This window comes from Stegodyphus dumicola, chromosome 10 (assembly GCF_044657685.1).
Source record: "Stegodyphus dumicola isolate Sdum_Otavi_A_Nest chromosome 10, ASM4465768v1".
NCBI classification, from domain to species: domain Eukaryota; kingdom Metazoa; phylum Arthropoda; class Arachnida; order Araneae; family Eresidae; genus Stegodyphus; species Stegodyphus dumicola.
Window position 1 is genome coordinate 150,736,436 of NC_140777.1, and position 20,885 is coordinate 150,757,320.

Genomic DNA, 20,885 nt, shown 5'->3' on the forward strand with positions numbered 1-20,885 from the left:
TTTTTCATGAACCTTTATTAGTCTGTACATCATTTTAATATCAACGGTTATTGCAATGTTATGAAGTCTAAATCTTAGTAAAATACAAATTAAGTCATCTTGTATTTTTGGGCCTATCATTAGTGTATCATTTAAAGAAACACCTGTGGTTATTTTAGGGCTCGCATCGAAAACAACTCTCAATTTTGTTGTTAAGCTAGAGTCCTTCAACACGAAGTGATGTGGGATATAATAGTGTTTATTCTCTAATTCATAATCTGTATCTGGCCCTAATTCTACGTGTTCTAGTGAAAAGTACTCTTTCATAAACTGAATATACTGGTTGTAAATTTCTTTCATAGATAACAGCCTCTTCTCCAAGTATTGAAATCTTCTGTACGCCATTTCACGGGAGTCACCTAGAATATCTCTATTATGTTTGAATGGTAATGCAACTGAATAACGACCTGATGTGTCTCTAAAATGCGAGTTTTTAAAATGTTCTTCACAAAGTTTTTCTTCATTTGTTAAAGGTTGTACATTTGGAAACTTTTCTAACTCCCAGAAAGAATTTACTAACTCATCTGTGTTTGTATTCAAATGATTTACATATACTGGCTCAAAATTTGTAGTACCCGAAATTATCCATCCCAACCTCGAATTTAGAGCAAATGGTAGATCAGGACCACGTTTGACAATTTCTCCCGTCATTAAATGCAGAAATACATTTACTCCAAATAAAATGTCAACTGGTTGTGACTTGTAAAATAATGGATCAGCTAATTGTAAATCACTGAAGTTATCGAAGATGATTGATGGCAAAGATACATATGGAATGTTATCTGTCACCTTGTCCAGTACAAATGCTGATGTTGATACACTAATGTCACTTTTAAAATAAGAAGTGAATACTAAATCGACTTCCCCATTACTTATAGTATTAAATTCTCCTAGACATGATACAGAAATGGAATTATCTTTCACTCGTAATCCTAATTTCTTCACACAATCCCTTGAAATAAATGATCTCTGAGATCCAGTGTCACATAAACATCTACACTTCACAAATTGTTGCTTAGAATTTTGAACTTTTATTAAAGCAGTACACAATAAAATGTGACCAGTTTGATTACCTTTTGCATTCGAATCATAATGAGAGGCACAAACTGTGGCTGAAACGTCCTTAGGACTCGTTAATTCATCTCTTTTAGGGATAGATTGCGTAGGCGGAGATATACTGTTTAACTGAGTTTTATTCTTTGAATTATTTACAATGTGCAAAATACTGTGATGCTTCTTAAAGCAATGTTGACATGTATTTAAACTCTTGCATTTTTTGAGCAAGTGCATATTAGATAAACAATTAAAACAGTAACGATTAGATTTTACAAAATCTATCCTTTGCTGAACCGATAAATTTAGAAATTTCGAACATTTGGCTAAACTATGATCTTCTTTACAATAACCACAACCCAAAGTAGCAACCAGAACATTATTCTTATTTTGAAACACAGATTTAGGTACCTTATTACTTGTTGATTTGCTATTTTGAAGTGTTCTTGCATAGTTTTTTAGGAATTCAATTAAAGTCGTAAGTTTTGGAATTTCATTACATTTTAACTGACGTTCCCACCATAATTTTGTAGAAGGGTCTAATTTTTGCAAAATTGAATAAGTCATTAAAGTGTCACAAAAATTATCAATGGTTTGATTCAATACTTCTAAAGAACGAATTAATTCATTAATATTGTCAACTAAATTTAAAATAGCAAATGCTGATTCATTTTGAATAGTTGGTAAGCTTAGAAAACGTTTAATATATGCAAAATTTGGTCTCTCTTATTTGAATATCTTTCGTCTAACAGATTCCATGCTATTTCAAAATTACAATCCGAAATTTGAATGGTTTGAATAATGCGATATGCTTCACCTTTCAACGAAGCCTTCAAATACTGCAGTTTTTGAGCATTAGACAAAATTTGTATTATTTCTTACACAAGCACTGAAAAGATCTTTAAAAGCTATCCATTCTGTAATATTACCACCAAAAGTCGGTAATGTTAACTTGGGTAATGTAATATTGTCAAGAACCTGTTCTGAAATTACACTATTAGAATTATTTTTACTATTTTGATATTTTAATATTTTTTCACCTTTAAATTTCCACAAATAAATTTTATCTGTGTGCTCCTGAACATTATCTATTTCGTTTTCTAATTCTTTAGTATCTGTAATTAAACTTTCGATTTCAGAATCAAGCTTCCTTAACTCAGTTTCTTTTTGTGTCAATAATTCAACACATTCCTCTAGTTCTATTAAATTAATTTCATCTGCAGTTAAAATAGTTTCAATTTTCTTTACATAATTAGTAACACTCCTGCGTAAGACCGCTCTTTTTGTTTTAAAAGTTATACAGTGTCTCAAAAAAGTGATGGGACACTTGTGCTTTACAAAAGGAAACTGCAATAAAATAAATTTTAAAAATATGTAAAATTTTTTGTGGGTGTGTTCCATACTTAAATTTAGTAACAATTATTACATAACATACATTTTCTCAAAATATTAAAATATTAATTTAATAAAAATACAATTGTTTAGAACGGAGTATAAAATGGCCCACTTAAGTGATGGGACACTACGTACTATGCAACAAAAATCGTCTGAAGTAAGCAATAAAAATATCTTTTGGGGTATTTATTTTTACTCAAAAGCAATTACCAATAATTTATAAAATCGTTTGCAGTATTTCTCTCTAGTTTGTTTTGGAATTTTTGTGTTTTTTAGCTCTGTGCAGCCATGAATGCTAAACGAAAAGAAACTTTGCCTGGAATTCGAAAATTAGTTATTAATTTGCATATTGAACGTGGAAAATCTATTAGAGAAACTACTGAAACAATTAACTTCAGTCATTCAACAGTTTTCAATATCATTAAACGATATAAAAAGAATCATATGATTCAGGATAAAAGAAGACCTGCCCGACCATCAAAGCTATCCAATGGAATAAAGCGAATTATCGTTCGAAATATTTAAAAAAATCCAAGAATGAGTACTCCTAAAGTTGCTGGTGATTTACAAGCATTATATGGAGTAATTGTTAATTCTGAGACTATTAGATGAGTAATTCGATCTACTGGATATCACGGTAGAGCAGCCAGGAAAAAATTCTTCGTAAGTGAAAAGAATAGAAAACTCAGACTGGCTTTCGCAAAATCCAACATAAATAAGAATTCTGATTGCTGGAATGAAGTTATATTTGCTGATGAGAGTAAATTTCATATATTTGGTTCTGACGGTAGAATCTTGGTGTGGAGAAAAATAAGAGAAGAATTTCGCTAACAGAACTTGGTGCCAACAGTAAAACATGGTGGAGGAGAAGTTATGGTATGGGGGTGTATGTCGTCCGCTGGAGTTGGTAATCTTGTTTTTATTGACAGTATAATGGATCAGTACAAGTATATTGACATTTTAAATGAAAATTTGAAATCTTCAGGACGAAAATTAAACCTTAATGACGATTTTAAATTCTACCAGGACAATGACCCCAAGCACAGTGCTTTGAACGTTAGACTCTGGCTGCTGTATAACTTCCCTGAAATAATAAAAACACCCCCACAATCTCCACAATTAAATCCCATAGAGAATATTTGGCAAGAATTGGAATCAAGGATTCGCAAACACACGATTTCTTCAAAACAACAATTAAAATCGGTACTTTAAGAAGAATGGGGTAAAATCACTACAGAAATCACAAAAAAATTAGTCGAATCCATCCCAAGAAGATTAAATCATGTTTTAAAAGTAAAAGGAAATCCAACAAAATATTAAGACCTTTCAAAAAGGAAAATTTTTGGATAAATATTTGATGGAAAAGTAAGTGTCCCATCACTTAAGTGAGCCATTTTCTGCTCCGTTCTAAACAAATGTATTTTTATTAAATTAATATTTTAATATTTTGAGAAAATGTATGTTATGTAATAATTGCTACTAAATTTAAGTATGAAACACACCCACAAAAAATTTTACATGTTTTTTAAATTTATTTTATTGCAGTTTCCTTTTGTAAAGCACAAGTGTCCCATCACTTTTTTGAGACACTGTAAGTTCACTCATAATTGATCAATTCAAAAACAGAAATTGTTCTTAAAGCACTTAACACTATTATTAAAATGAAATCGAATTCTATGTTGTATTACAACATTGTTCTTAAAATTTAACAACAAATTAAATGAATTTTTGTTCAAAATCCACTTACCTCACAAAGTGGATAATTTTCACCAACCATATGCATATTTGCGTTGTTAGAATACACTTAGAACAGTCACTATCTTCACTAGCTCTCCGGCTAGACTTTTGACCAACAATAAATGTTCTTAAAACTTAATATGTTTCACAAACAATAATCAATCAACAAATGGACTGTATTCCTACACTTTTATTAAATTACACTTGTCAGCGATGCGAAATAATTGATACAAAATAAGCGAGCCATTCTACATGGCTGTCACAAACACAATTCTATCAATCAATAATCTTGTTGCCACACATAAAGTTCAAAACTAAAAGAAGAAAAACAAAAGGAATTTACGCTGTTTGCAACAATAAAATGAAGCAAACGATACTCACATAAACACCAACAGAACGATAGCGCACAACAAAACCGCTAATTTTTCAACAATTCCTCGTTCGCTAAATCCATTAATATTCACCAATTGAAATTAAATTTTACATATGCCTACCTTAATCATATGTTTCAATAAAACTTCATAGGATTTTTAAAATCTAGACTGTCAGTTGCTTTACTGTTTATACATATTTTGTATACATTCTGTTATTTAATTAGTAATAACTGAAGCGTTTTAATAACTGTTATATTCAGCATAATGGTTCAGTTTTCTAGTTTGGGGCTTTTTCATTTTAATGCTTTGGGGAATCAGGCAAAACACTTTCGTCACTCACAGAATACCTTCAGAGCTTACTGAATAAATCAATAATTGCTTCATTCTTTAAATCCCAGAAACCGATTTCTACATAAAACATGAAAATTTTTTATCGTGTAAGATTGAATTTATCCTTCATAAATTCTGTGTTTATCGGATTCTGAAGTCTGTAGATCAAATAAATGCACTTGATAACATGACCAGAAAACTCAAATAAGTTTCTGCTGGAAACACGATGTGAATCTTGGTCTTTATTATATTTTATTTACTCTACATTCTATTTATCTCTTTATTATATTCTATTTACTGGCCCCCGTCGTCTCTCTTTTAAATGTACTGGAAAAGTTCCTAAAGGGAACACGAAACATTACATTTAAAAACTGCACAGAATTTTACTCTGCAGAATAACTTTATGAAACAAAAACACACACACAAATTTCAATAGAAATGTATCACCTATAAAAAAATTATGATCTGTGAAATCTCTATGTGCTCTCGTTGCACATAGAGAAAACCACGAAACCAACCAATCATTCTAATCATTAGGTCAACTGGCTTTATGAACGTTTTTAGAATGGTTTTATGAATATATATACATAAAGTTTTTAGATTGGAGTCTAATTGAACTAAATCTATTCGTAAAATGTCTAAAATATGCCATATTCGTAAATTACATAATATTTACCGTCATCGCTTGCCCTACAGTATTAATGTATTAAATGTATTAAATTTTGGGAATTTATATGGCTAGTGAATAATTTTATATTCAAAACGTCAATAGTATATGTATATATCTACTTTGATCTATTTCTCTTTCTACAAGAAACTTTCTTTCTGAAATTGTAGTGACTAAATTTTTTTTAGAAAATCTGTTAGTTCAGAAGGGCTATTAGTCTCGAAACGGAATTTTGCGTTTAATCGCTTAAACGACTGAATCACTTTTCAGATTGTTGCCACCAAATATTATCGCCTGCATTATATTTAAAAAATTAAATAATGAAGAATTTACACGGATGTATATATATATATTTCTCGCACTATGAAAAAGTGGCGGCACGTAGAGCCATCAAATTATGAGTAACGCATATGAGGAAGCCCAAATTTGGAATTTATTTTATTATTATCTATTTCACATTTCATAATTTAACGAATCTCTGATTAAAAAATTCAAGGATTTCAAAGGAGCAATGGCAACACTGAACGGAAAAAACACTTTTATCTCCAGCTCAGGAGACTGTCTATCGAAAATTCTAAAGATATGCTGTTTTTAAATATTTTGTAGTATTGTTGTTGAATTGAATTTTATGTGGTTTAGGTGCGAAGAACATGATATTTAATGAATAAAGATAATACGCAAAATGTTACAAAAACGCCCCTTTGGGTCTAATATAAAACCTGAAGGCTTTCAGTTTTTATTATTATTATTATTATTATTATTATTAAATCCTTTTACAACAGTTTACCTTAAAACTACAGTAACGAATGTCTAAAAATTTTCTATTGTATTCATCACCTTAGAATAAGCGGAACTGAACTGAGTGGAATTTATGTAGCTCGCAAATAATTTTTTATTCAAAATGTCACTAGTAAAGGCACACATCTACTTTCATCTATATTTCTCTTTCTGCATGAAACTACCTTCTGGAAATTCCAATGACTAATTTTTTTTCGAAAAAATCAGATTTATTTTCAAACGTATTCATTTATAACGTTTACCTTGAAATCAGAAGCATGAATTTTTAAAATACGTCCTTTTACATTCATCACCTTAGAATCAGCGCAGCTGAACTAAACTGTTGTTTAAAGTAAATTCTTTTTAGCTTTAAAGGGGCTAATTGTTCATTAAAAGGGGTCAGTCTAGAAACAGAATATTCCGTCGAATAAATGCGACTTTTCACTTTTTATTCAAGTCTGTTGCCATTCGGCCAAACGTAAAATATTTATCTTTCAAATTGAATCTGTCTGTTGTGGAATAACAAGCTAAGCTATTTGAAAGCAACAGATGCAACTCTTAAGAACATTCGTTTCTCATTTTTAAACCGAATTGATTTAAATAACAATAAAAAACAAAAAAATCAGATAGGTTTCAGATTTGAAATTACGTCCAAAGGGACGTTTATTTACGTTTTGTGTGTTACCTTTATTTATTAAATATCATGTTCTTTGCACTTAAACCATAAAACTCAGTTCAGCAGCAATGTCGCAAAATAGTTTTAAAATGAGCATATCCTTAGAATTTCCGATACACAGTTCCGCGCGCTGGAGATAAAAAGGTTTTTTTCCCTCGTAGGTTGTTGCCATTGCTCGCTTTGAAATCTTTGAGGTTGTTAATCAAACATTCGTTAAAGTTTTACAAAATATGAAATCGATAATAAAAACGAATTCCAAATTTCAAATTTGGGCTTTCAGATGCCCATATTCGCAGTAGGATTACGTCATTCAAAATTGGATAGCTCTAGGTACCTTCGTTTTATCACAATGCGAGAAACATACATACATTTATGTAGATTCTTCATTATTTAATTTCTTCAAATATAATACAGGGCGATAGTATTTGGTGGCAACGATTTGAAAAGTGATACGCCGTTTATAGCGTTCTTCTCATGCAAAACCGCCCGCAAAGTGAAAACAATAGACCTTCAGGGATAAAGTCCTTTTGGACTAAAAATGAATTTAATTCATGATCTATCTAATTAAAAAGATCTATCAATATTTTCATGTTCAATGAATGACATTTTATACTTTTGGCTATTTATTTCACATTTTGTTAGCATTTAATGAATTTTTGATTAATATACTCAACGATTTGCAAGAGAGCGATGGCAACGCCGAATGGCATAAAACATTTTTATTTCCAGCGTCTGAGACTGTCTATCTGAAATTCTAAAGATATGCTGTTTTTAAATATTTTTTGATTTTGCTGTTGAATTGAATTTTATGTGGCGTAAATGCGAAGAACATGATATTTTATAAATAGAGTTAACAAGCAAAATGTTAATAATAAAAAGACAAAAGATGTTTTGTAAGCCATTTTATTTAGAAAACTGAACACTGATATGATAAAGTGAGAAAAGACTGAAAAAAATAGAAAAATGTATGCCACTACTTAACAATGCATCTGAAATTCTTAACATATGCTTACGTGGTACTTTTAAAATTTTTCTGATTTTGCTCTTTAACTGTATATGGCGTAAGTGCAAAGAAAACGGTTCTTAAAGATAAAAAGACAAAAAAAAAAAAAAAAAAGGGTTATCAAGAGTGAGTGCAACAGCAGACTGTTAGACTATCAGATCAGCGAAAACGTATAAAAACTTGAAAATTCTTTTTGGGCGACAGTTAAAATTTGAAAATTTTCAGATTCTTTTTACTGTTATCAATTATAGAATTAACAAGGGCATTTATCTTAGTTTTTCAAGATAAATTTCAAAACGTTTTTCCCCTGCAGTTTGATGTTAAATATTTTATGCCATTGCTTCATGTAAACAACAAAAACAATTCAGTAAAGAAGAAGTAATGTTTTACTTTGTCTCTTCGCATGCTGGTAGTTAGTTTTTCCATACCGAGATGCATCTTCCAGCCATTTGTAGTGATGGTTTATCTAAAGTTTTTAATAGTTCTTCAAAAGAAATTATCATTTCTGACAATCTTAACATAATTTTATTTTAATCTTTTGCAGACACAAAAAATACTAAGAGTTCACAAAGTCCCATCTTAAAATTTCATTAGCTACATCGAATAAAATGTTAATATAATCACTTATCACTTGTATCGCCATTGGGATAAAGCAAAATTGATTTTTTTCTTTACTCCCTGCGATTTATCGTCTGCAGTTTGAAATCTATAAAACAGTATACTAATCTTGGAGGAAAATGAAACCAAAGAGCTATTTATTTAATAGCCAAAATGTTTACACGAATTTCAGCAATAATCGTAAGAATAACTAACTGTGCAACTCGAAAAAGAATTAAATATGGATTGAACATGATATCAAAGACTCCAAGTATGAGTCTCATTCATCAATAAATATTATTCGGAAAAAAAGAGTAACAAAATCATTTTTGGTATATTTTGCTTTTAGCCTGATGTAACTATATAAGATACTCGCAAGAGAAAGTAATGTAATGTAATAAGTAAATTAGTTAATTCATACTTAAGTAATTTTATGTTTATTGCTTTGACTGTATGCTAAGTGAAAGGCGACAGTCTGAATAAGTACACTACTCGCGTTAGGGTTATTTGCTTCATAGCAAATCATACAAAGGCTATCTTCTTAAGGGGAGGGATGCTGTTGTGGCGGACTTCACAAAAACGTTCCCGAATGGTATTTGAATGCAGCCCGAACTACCAGCTGTAGCGATCGTACCGCCCGTTCGCTGATGGAGGCAGATGACTGGGGATAAATACTAATGGAAACTAAGTTCTTAGCTATATTGCAGTGATAATGAAACGCAGTGCATTAAATGTGCATGAACATAACACGCTTTTTATTGCTTAAAAAATTTTTGGACTGGATTTGTCGATGTGTTTTTAGATTGAAAATTAACAATCTTAATTAACTTTTTATAAAATTATTTATGATTATACAGCTAATTTGGAGCCCCACCAATCTGTTCGTCCTTGCTCCAACTCTACTTGTAGGTACTTTTTAACTCTTAATACTAGGGTTAGTCACATTTGATACTTTTGTTAAGTAAAATTAAATAATATACTAAAATAAATAGAATTTAAATATTTTCTAAAGTTAAGCTGTTGATACAAACTCTTTCATAAGTTTACAGATACTTTTAGAGTTGAATTTCACATAGAAAAAAAACTTACTTCTCACACCTAAATCTGTATAAACTGAATTAATGAATTTTCTTTAGAATTTTCTATTCCAGTTTCAAGTACTAAATTTACTTTTTGAATCTCTGAACATGCTGACATTTTTATGTATGATAATTTCATTTCTTTTTACTTAGATTTCGTTTATACTTCTTTGGTTAAATTTAGAGCCTTACAGGGTGGTACGATTTTACACATCTGCGTAGCAAAAGCCTTATCCAGAGCATACTGTTTTTCACTAGAAAATAAAATGTGTTACATAATATTTTTATAAGAACAACACCTGAAAAGCGACTTGATCTGCTAGCGATTGTTATCCGCTTTGAAGGTAGTCGTTAACCAGATTTATTACGTAACTTCTCAGTTGCAGTCAATATCTAACAAGGTTTAAGACAGGTTTTGAAGCAGATATTTTATCTGTCACTTTTTAAGAAAATTTTCTCTACTTCGCACAGCACTTTCTGCTTATTGCACTTTTCGAATATCATTAATTACGTTTGTCAAGATAACTTAAAATTTATCACTTTAAAACACAGAAATAAAATTTCTCTTTATAAGTTATCATACGGACTGAATAGCAGATAAATATGATTCACTTTTTAAATCATATGAGAAATGTATTCTAATGTAAAAGTATTAAAAATATTTATTTCTCAATACATAACACTGCATACGAATGATGTTATTTAAAATCCTTTTTAAGTAACAAGTCAACGAATCACCAAATTGATAGTTAAAATGAATTTCTGTTTGCAGGAAATTACTTTCTCGTTCATTTACTCTTGGCTACTTTCTGTTACATCAATTGATTACTCTGAGAGAAAGTGTTCACTGAATATAAAATGCATTACATGAAATTTCAACTACTATCGATCACGAGAAAGAGTGGAAAAATTATGAAAATAAAGAGTATATTAAACTGTGTAGTTATAAAAGTGTACGTTGTGTTTATCATAATTAAAATTTTTGTGCACACAAAATCATTTATAATAGATTCTCTATAACACTATTGTTAGTAAATAAAAGATATTTTATTTACAGATTTCGAAAAGTATATTACACCAGTACAGTTTGTTTACTCTTGACATCAAGAGATTCAAATAATGGTTACAATTTCTTAAATGCATTGGGATAAAATCATAAAGAATGCAATATCCTTTAACAATTAAGTTTTAAAAAAAGTTTATCACAAAATATTCATTTTCAGATAAAACGGTTCTTAAAGCTCAGACTAGGAGGAAGGTTTTCTTGAAAATGCACCGGTATGACATCCGAAAACAAATGACTGGTTTTTTTAACATAAATAAATACAAATATATAAAATAAACACAATATACAACTATCTACATGAATGGTATTTTCTATACAAACCATCACCGAGTCTACAAAGTGTTTGTGCGGATGCACTTGCCCTTTATCACTCTAACCTTGAACGCCTTATTACATACATTGAGGATTGGGAACAAACCGAACAGAAAAAAAAAAAAAACATTTAAAATTAAAGCTGTCTGAAAACAATCGAACTTCAAATTACCTATGATATTATTACAGTTTTTGTACTTAAAAATGGATTAAATTATATAAATACAAATCATCCAGTGTAAAAAGAAAATAAGTAGGACATATATGTGACATATGCTACAAAACACAATGTATGATATATGGAAGGACTAACACATGTCCTTGGGATTCCTTAAGTACTAGTTACATTTGTAAAGATTAATGCAAGTCCTTTGGAATCCCACCAAACACAATGTCTTCGGCAATACGCCCTGTGAGAAATGCGTCCTGTTTCCTTTTTACATATCCGTTTATTTTCTCCATCTCGACAGGGCGGATGTGCTCTGGTTGTTCTGTGCACCAAGAAGAAGGATTGCTTAATTTGTGCTCAATAGCCAAGTGATTGAGAGGTGGAAGACCCAGGCAACCTCTAAACAAGTTTTCAATGCAGGCCCGCTGCTTGGCCAAGGCATTCACAACAGGAGTACCTTTTGGAACTAGAGGAGCTTTGCAAAGGTAGCTTAGGATGGACAAAACAGAATTGAAAGGCTGGAAGGTTGGATCCGCGCTGCTAAGGATACGGAAGGAGATTCTTTGGCACAGTTCAGTAAGGACAATCAGGTCCAGGATGAGGGGAGAAGCCAGCAAAGAATCTTCACATGTGTTGTGAATGACGATCGTGTTCTTACCGTTCATCATTATTTCTGAAGTGTACTCATCCAGAGCCCTCTTGCTGTCTCCCACATAAGGAACATATTTTATCACAACCTGAAACAGAAGAGAGAATATAATGTTAGCAAACGAAGCTACAAACGATTATAATAGATACCAGTTAGCAATTATTTTTCAAGTTCTTCAGAACAAAGAATAAATCATCTCTGACTAAAATTTTAAAATATTATCTTAAGGCTTTACGGTTAGTTACATTTTTCAAAGTAAGAAAGCGTAAAATATCATCTATGCCTTTCCCGAATATCGATCTCTGGATCTTTCCAGCTATCCGAATGTGCTGCCATTTACACCACAAAAGCAGACAGAGATGATGGTGAAATTCCATTACACATGCATTAAAAACCAAAATGGTATAAATGAATGAGACTTTTTGAAAGTGTAAAAAACATACTCACATGAGCAGGAAGTTGATAAATTAGTTAAGTGAAAACAGTAGGGTTATAAGCCATTGCTTTCAATACAAAATATAATAGTGCCCAAGTTTCACCATGATTACACAAATTTTGGGCGAATGTCATTAAATTAAATTAATATGATCAAGGATGAAGACCATAAACTGAATAAACGTTAAAATCGGCAGAAAATAACCTTAGCGGCATAATAACTCGGTGATCAAGAAATGATGAAACAAAATCATTGAATTAAAAAGTTATGAAATTTAAACCTGAAACTCTAGAACTAGCAAAATAAAAATTTAGGTGAATTTCTTAAATAAGTCTTTTATGCTTATGAATGCATATTTATAATGTATAAGAACTTAAGGCTATAAATAAAAATTAATTGTTATTGTAATTCCTTTTTCTTTCTGTTCGTTTAAATTTTAAAATAAAAATATTATTACACATACGTCTTTTATGTCAAAAACTAAAATTCATACTAAAGTATAAGGCACATAGCCTAAGTTTTAATTATTAAACTAGTATACTTTAGGTAAAAATCTTTTTGTAATTAAATGCATTAAGTATGCTTTCCCCACCTTTTTATGAGCTGTTAAAAGCTCATAAGATTATTAGTAATGACTAATAATCTTATGAGCTTTTAACAGCTCATAAGATTATTAGTCATTACTCTTGTACACACACTAGAAGGATGAAAACAGAATATGAATTTAGAGATTAAGAATAAAAGCTGCTTACACAGTGGTCAGGTTTTTCATCTGGTTGATATAAAACAGGATTTGAGGCCACCATGTCGTCAACAACATTGCTCTTGGAAACTTCTTTGGATCTGAACTGCTGGGGAGCAGACAGATTTTTTCCATCGTTGTTGCCTAAGTGATTGTAACTAACGATGGATACTGGTTTAATTCCGGCACCAATCAGGAAGTCAACAAGGACGGACTTGAATTTAGTTTGTCCAGATTTGAAATCATCACCACCAATCATGACGTTGTTCTGTTCCGCTAGTTCAATGACACCAGGAACAAATGTGTTTTGAGGCGATCCATTGATATAGGCACACTAAAAAGGAGGGAAGTTCATATCACTTGATTGTTCATCAAACTCCTTACAATTTGCATAATTGATGTCAGGTTTAACAGAACAATTTTTAAAAGTCACCCAAAAATTTACATTAATTGATAACGGGTCCAATAACAATTGCTCGTGTAGCAGATGCCAATTTTAGGGAGTGGAAAAATGCTTGGCCAGTTTTAAATTAGCAATGCGAAATACTTGGTCATTTTTTACTTCAGAGATGTACACTGACTATCAAAATGCTTGGCTAGTCTTACGGTAGATGCAAAACAATGTTTAGCCTCATATTTAAATAACATCAAATCTACTTAAATAAAATAAAATCTCAAGTACTGTTAATAGAAATATAACCTATGAGAAATTTATTTCAAAACACTTTAATTACTTGAAAATATCAGCTATTTTTAATGTTGATAAAAGACTATTAGACTAAAATTGCGACAGTATTTCAAAGTTGTTACTAAGTTTTTTGACGTTCATCTGTTTTTTATTAGATTGTTATTATAACTATTGTTAAAGTAATAAATATAAAACTTTAAATTATAAATATGTAGAAGTCGCCAGAAAGTAAATATACTTACGTCTTCCAATATACTGGCAACAGCGTACAATGTTGAAGGAGAAACTTCCGATGCATTTTCCTTGATGGATTTGAGCAAATTGTTGGCAGTGTCGTTCAAACCCGATCTGACATCACAGAATCGTTCAGTGTTGGCAGTCCATAATACAATGACCTTTCCCAATTTGTTCGTTTCTTTGAAATCACGAATATGCTTGCGGATCTGTTGAAAGGAAGAAAAAGCATTATTTTATCCGACTTGAATGTGATTCACAATATAACTGTAAATAGAAATAATAAACTGTAAATAGAAAGGGAACTAAAACTTGATTACTCATTCGTAAATTTGTTAATACTTATACGACCATATTACGTTTCCGTGAAGAAAATATAAAAATATTTCCTGCTTTATACACTTTCCATTAAGTTTGCATGGAAACCTTTGCAAAAATGTTAGTTTGTAAAAATCATTATGTAAGTAATTAGTAATTAGGTATAGCATAGCAGCCTGGTTCCTTAGCCCCTGTTTTAGTATTTGTCTAATAAATAATTGCATTGTTGTTGAATTCTTAAGACGCAAGCAGCGGCTTCCAACTTCAAGTACATACAAACGCCGTAAGTACTTTTATGCTTATTAAGTACTTTATAATATTATATTCCAATTTAAAGACCGAGAATTCGTATGGCGACCTATGGCGTTGCAATTAGAATGTTTGGTTTACGGTTAACTAAATCTGAATGATCAGGTTTTACGACTTGTTTTAATGTTGAATAGTTAATAGCAAAACTTAATAACATATATCCCTAGTTCATATACACTTTCACAGAAGTACATTAAAGTGGTTTTTCCGTTCTTCACCTCAGTGCAGAGGTATCACCGGAGTTTCACAGACGTACAAATAAATCGCCTACTCTGCTATTACTCATGCTATCATGTTGATAGGTTTAAACATTAGGATATATAGTGATCGTTATCGGCTTCAATTATAACAGCCTGACTCATTTATAGAAGGTCTTAAGATTACATGATCACTTAAATAATGTCATTTCTATCAGATATTGGATTATTTCTATTTATTTAACACCAAAAATATGTATGAGTAGGATTAGAGCACAGCATTAAATTTACACCTAAAATGCGAAGTATCTAACCCAAGGTTTATAACGAAAGCGAAATTTTGTCTCAACGACAATGACTGACATTCAATGAGAACAATGATCTAACAAGGTCAACAGGTTACAGCCATAAATTTTCTCCTTTCGGTAAGAGAGGAGGTGGGGAGAACCTGGCATTAAGCCAACAGATGACAGAATCGTGTTACTTACCGTTTCCACTTGTTCCCATTTGGTCCCAGTGATGACGTTATCAGCTCTAGATTCTTGATTGGCTGCAATGAAATCTTTATCGTAAATGGCAGGCAGTGGTTTCATTCCTTCCATCAGAGGCTTCAACTTCCTCTGGAGATCGTAATCGAGTACCTTAGCGCTTTCCATGGCTTCTGCAAGATTACGTGAAGATATATCCCATCCTCCGAACACCATGTCATTGGGATTAACAAGGGGAAGCAAGTCTTTAAATGGCACATAAACTTCACCGGAAGTCTCTGATGATCCCAAGCACACAGTACCAGCTTGGATTAAAGACCCGTAGTAGTTTGGCTTCTGAAAATTTAGAATAACAATTACTTAATGAAGGGTTCGTCAACAAGTGATTATATAAGTATTATTATTAATCTCAAGCGCGTCATAGTTAGGAAGTGAGTAAATACTTACTTGGATACCATCCTTTGTCTGCCAAGTGATATTGTGTTTGTTCGCAAGTATAGCAGCTGTCAAAGTTGAACCGTTGTTGCCACCCCATCCCACTAGCATCACTCCTAGTTTTGGAACATGTCTTGAAGTTCTAAACTGGATGCGGGTAGTCCTGGGTATGACCTGAAAAAAGAGGTAAACAATTAGATGCAAATAACATCCTAAAGTTTCACCCAAAAAATATGCAAAGTTTTAAATGTAGGTGTGAAAAACTGAAATACTTTTTAGAGAGTAAAGCCCACACTCTGAAAATTATTCTTGTTACATATGTATATGTGAGATTTTTCTAATTATGTTGAGGTTTTTAATTGCTAAGTATGAAAGATATAGGGTCAGTAAATTTACGAAGACAAGTCATTGCAACGTTAGTAGTTAAGAGATTATGTAATTAAATACAATCTACTTTTATCTTAGTACTTTTATGTGAATCATGGCCACGCCCTTAAATACCTCAGATTAAGTCTTTAATTTATAAAATATAAGCATATGTTGTTTTGAATAATTTATAAAAAATTAGATGCCAAGTTAACTCTTCATTAAACTCGTAACATAATATTGGTCCAGAATTTGAAGCGGCAGTTAATTTTCTAACAGTACATGAATTATAAAACCAATAAAATGAATTTCTGAATTATTGTAAGAGAGAATCTTTTCACAAATCAAAAATGTATAGTAAGAATTAAATATTAACATCTTTTTAAAGATAAACTTGTTGATGAATAACTAAACATTCACGTTTATGAATCATTCGTTATTAAGTTTTCCCTGGCTCAAAAATGTTTTAAGTATTTGCATTGTGATATCAGTTTGCAGAGCAATTAAATTATTTATTATTAAGTTTATTATTAAGATGCTGATGTTTATTACTAAGTTAAACGCACTCGATTTTATGTGCTTTTTAATGACTTATTAATAATATATTTTAGCAACACTACTTACCTTTAAAACACCTTTTTCCTTCTTGACGATAGTTGAATCATATTTGTAGTCAGCCTCGATGTATTTATCAGTGTAGCGGGTGTTTGGGCTTTGCATTTCAATTACGTTGGCAGACATGACTGCTGATCTAGAATTCGAAGGGCAGTAAGAATTCACCAAAACCTCTCAATGGCAATAATGAAAACAGCAGGAATCACACTTGCAATGAATGACAACAATTTCTACAGCAATATATATCTGCAAAATAAAGAATTTTTGTTAAATTTTTGCATTTCGCTTACAGAAGAAATATTTTGAGTGATTTATTTCTGCAAGGGTATTTATTTTCAAAATTAGGTTTCTTAGTGTTCGATTGCTCACAAATTTTATTTAATGTTTCAAGTTCCTAATTTGAATGACATTACCTGATAATACTAACTAATACAAAATGCCATTTTGTTACTAAAAACAATTCAGATCAAAGGCGGAAAAATTTTTGAATGCTAATTGCCAAAAGATTAATTTTTAAAAGACAAAATTTAAATTAATCTTTTAAAAATATGGATAAGGGAGAAAGCATACGATTGTGTCATAAAAATTTCATGAATAAATATCACACAGAGTAAAAGGGGTTAATGAAAATATACGAAACTGTAATTAGTGTTTAGAAAAATCATACCAGTAACTACATGGAGACATTTAAATTTAATTTTGATGTTACGGAAAAAAAAGAGAAAAAAGGTGAGTTATTTTCTGAAATTCTGATTAATATAATGTAACAATATCAATTAAAATAATAACAACTAGGTGAGATCATCAGGTTTACGCCCGCATCTGCTCGCTTTCCCCTATACAACTAGCTTGTCTCCAACACTAGTAATACAGTGATAAAAACAACTTTACAGGGGCAACTGTCAATGACCTTTGCTGAACTTCTGAATTTTACCAGTCTAGCAAGCTGCGACCTACACACAGTAGTGATACAATACTTGCACCCAAATAATGTCTTACGTTTATAGCGAAGTTCGTTTTATATTTTATTATTACTCTATGGATATATTATTCAGTAAACAATGAAAAATGTATGAAACAAAAAACCAACCAACAAAATGAAAAAAATGAATAAAAAAAAAAAAAACATAAACTTTTAAGCTGATTATTAAAACCCACGACAAATAAACACCCTACGGAAGTAAAACTATAGTCATTTTCAAGGAAATAAACGTATATTATTCAAACAAGATGAACAGTACAATGCTTGGTACTCCCATATGTCTGCTTAAAATGCTAGCGCGGAATAGTTCATGTTGGATAATCATTTCTCAGATCATACATATAACTAATTCAACATCATGCTAAGAACAACTGAAATGATGGCTTGACCAAATATTTGAAGAGGGACAAGTTCAACGATTTCTAAAGAATATCAATGAATAAATAAAATCAGAAAATATTTAAAATTAAAAACTAAAGCTATCTAGGGTTTTTAAGGATATCACAGCAAGTAAATATAAAAAAAATATTTAAAATAAAGCAGAAGAGGTATCTTCTTACCAATGGAAAATGACCACTGGAATCACAGCACGGAAGAAAAATCGCAAGAACCCGCAAGTTCAAACAACTAACAATATCAGGCAATTGTCAGTTATAGTCCGGTTAGTCAAGGTATCCTGTTTATATACACCAGAAGTTGATGCGAGAAGATTCTGGAAATATCGAAATCAGATCCGTACTCTTGACTTCTTCCGCAGTATATTCAGATTCGATGACCGGGGATTCTAGGCTGCTGATTGGAATAAAGGCCTTGCGGAATCGTGACGTCACGAGTGTGCACGTAACGATCACGTGCAATGTCTCACTGTACAGGCTGGTCACATGGTAACGCGGTCGCGTTGCTATGCTGTTGCTATGATTCTGAAAAAAAGGATTTGGCGAAATTTTCGCGGAGTAAGGTTGCCGCGGCTGTTCGCCAAATTTTCTGTTACAGCATCAGCGGTGTTTTCTTTCAGTTTTGTTTCGAATACGAACTGATGCTCAGTTAACTAGAATTTCTGATATGTGAAATTTGTTTTGTTTTCATCAGTTTCGGCAGAAATATTGTAATTCTGTTACCTGCAGGGTTTCTGTTTCAGCGTTAAAACTAAAATTGCATTTTTCCAGTTTACTTCTGTAACTCTTCGAATAAATTTAAAATTTTACTTTTATCTCTAATTAGACTTTTTAAAGTTTGTAAATTTATGAAAATAGTACTAATTTCAAAACATAAAATATTTATTGCTGTTACGAATTTTTAATAATGACAGAAACTCTTCTTAAGAGTTTAAAAATTGTTTATTTTTAACTAGTTAAATTAACTAACATTTAGTAAAAGCTTCTGTTTTGGCTTTGATAAAAAAAAAATTAGATTAGGGCCCTTCGTGATCTTTTGTTAAGCATATATTGTTTAAAAATCATATATAAAACTTGATTCAGGACAGTTTCCTGAAAATTAATACATAGCAAATTATGACTAAAATGAGAATATTATTTCTATAAAAATAATTGAAGAAGTTACGAAGCATTTCCTGAAAATTAACAACAGTTTCCTGAAAATTAATACATAGCAAATTATGACTAAAATGAGAATATTATTTCTATAAAAATAATTGAAGAAGTTACGAAGCATGTCTATATGTTTAAAAATACGAGGATAATCGTATGGTACAGAAAATTTTAAACGTTGTCCTAGCTTGTTATTATTATTATTAAAAATCATTAAAAGTAATATTTTTGAAAGCTCAGAAATAGTGTGATTTTACAGTTCCCCTACTTTCTAAACTTAAAAATGATCACCATAGCATTCTGTAAGAATGAAAGAAAATTTTAATCTTATGGTCTTAGTTCTTGTCACATTTGTACAAAAATTATTAAAAGTGCTTTAAACGTTTTAAAGCTACTGATTTTCCTTTGATTAAATATAAAAAAAGTCAATAAATTCAAATTTTCGTCAAGTCAAATTGCATATTTTCCATAGATGGATTGCATTAAAATAATATTTGTTAGCTTTTCTCTCCAAGTCGATTTTTTTAAGTCGAAATAATCCATACATTGTATTCTAAATGACTCTGAAATTATTTTCTCATTACATTTTTATCTCAAAGGTCCAAAGTCAGACATTAGCCATTTCTTCTGGGATGAAGTTTAAACATAATAAGACACTGTCACAGGTCTTCCAAAGTCGTATGATCTCATAACAGGCTTTATAATAATCAAATTAGATTTAATGCGCGGGTTTATCTGAAGGTACTAAGCTTTCTATATTTTCTCGAAGAAAGAACTTTATCACGTATATTGTCAAAAGTTGAACATGTTGCATTCTGATCACAAGAGGTTAGCCCACCAGCGGCTGAGTGGTAAAATCGCTGAACGCTTGTTGTTCGGTACGAAGTTCAAATCTCGCAAACGGGCTGGCTGCTTGGGCGTTTTCGTAGTTTCCCCATGTGTAACGTGTATACAAGGCCAGTTACCTTTCAAAAGTCCTCCACGAAGGCATCCCCTCCCGTTAGGCAGATAGCCCTCGAGGCTTTGCTGTAATAACATAATCCAACTCAATCACAAAAGGTTAATAATGAAAATAATGTATAATGAAAACTAAGATGACAGGAGAAATTTAATAGCTAACATTTTTTTCTCCCTCCATAATAGTATATATATTCAGAAACAGATATTTTGTAAATATTTTGCTCATTTTTCCATAATAATATTACCTATGCTTCCCACAAGCTACATATTCTGAAAAAACTTATTTTAAAAACAATTTTTTAATTTAAAACTTGCATTCAAGTATCCTGTTAGCATTGTTTCATCAAAAATGCCAACTTTTTAATATGCGTATAATGCTCCTTTATGATCTAATAATATACATAGTGAAATCACATACGCAAACCAACAGCTGCAGTCTTCATTAAGAAATTCTTTAACATTGTTAGTAACTGCATTCATTTTATATTATAATTCAATAAACACATACACAAATTAAGTAATGGTATCGATTTTTCTTAACCGACGTTTAGTGGGCCTTAAGTGTACGTGTTAATTTATCAAAATAATAGGAAATGTTAATCTATTCCAGTTTTAGATTATTTTAGTGTATTATAATTATTTATT

General features: G+C 31.1%; 1 protein-coding gene across 1 annotated transcript; it reads right to left on the bottom strand.

The window, feature by feature from the left end:
* Positions 1 to 10,752: 10,752 nt before the first annotated feature.
* On the bottom strand, positions 10,753 to 18,520 carry Inos (Inositol-3-phosphate synthase). Its single transcript, XM_085825703.1, has 7 exons — positions 18,294 to 18,520; positions 16,761 to 16,997; positions 15,783 to 15,944; positions 15,336 to 15,671; positions 14,032 to 14,232; positions 13,112 to 13,435; positions 10,753 to 12,011 (listed from the first exon to the last, which is right to left on the bottom strand). The coding sequence occupies exons 2-7, from the start codon at positions 16,875 to 16,877 to the stop codon at positions 11,463 to 11,465; spliced, it is 1,689 nt and encodes a 562-aa protein (XP_085681829.1). The 5' UTR covers positions 16,878 to 16,997; positions 18,294 to 18,520; the 3' UTR covers positions 10,753 to 11,462.
* Positions 18,521 to 20,885: the final 2,365 nt, after the last annotated feature.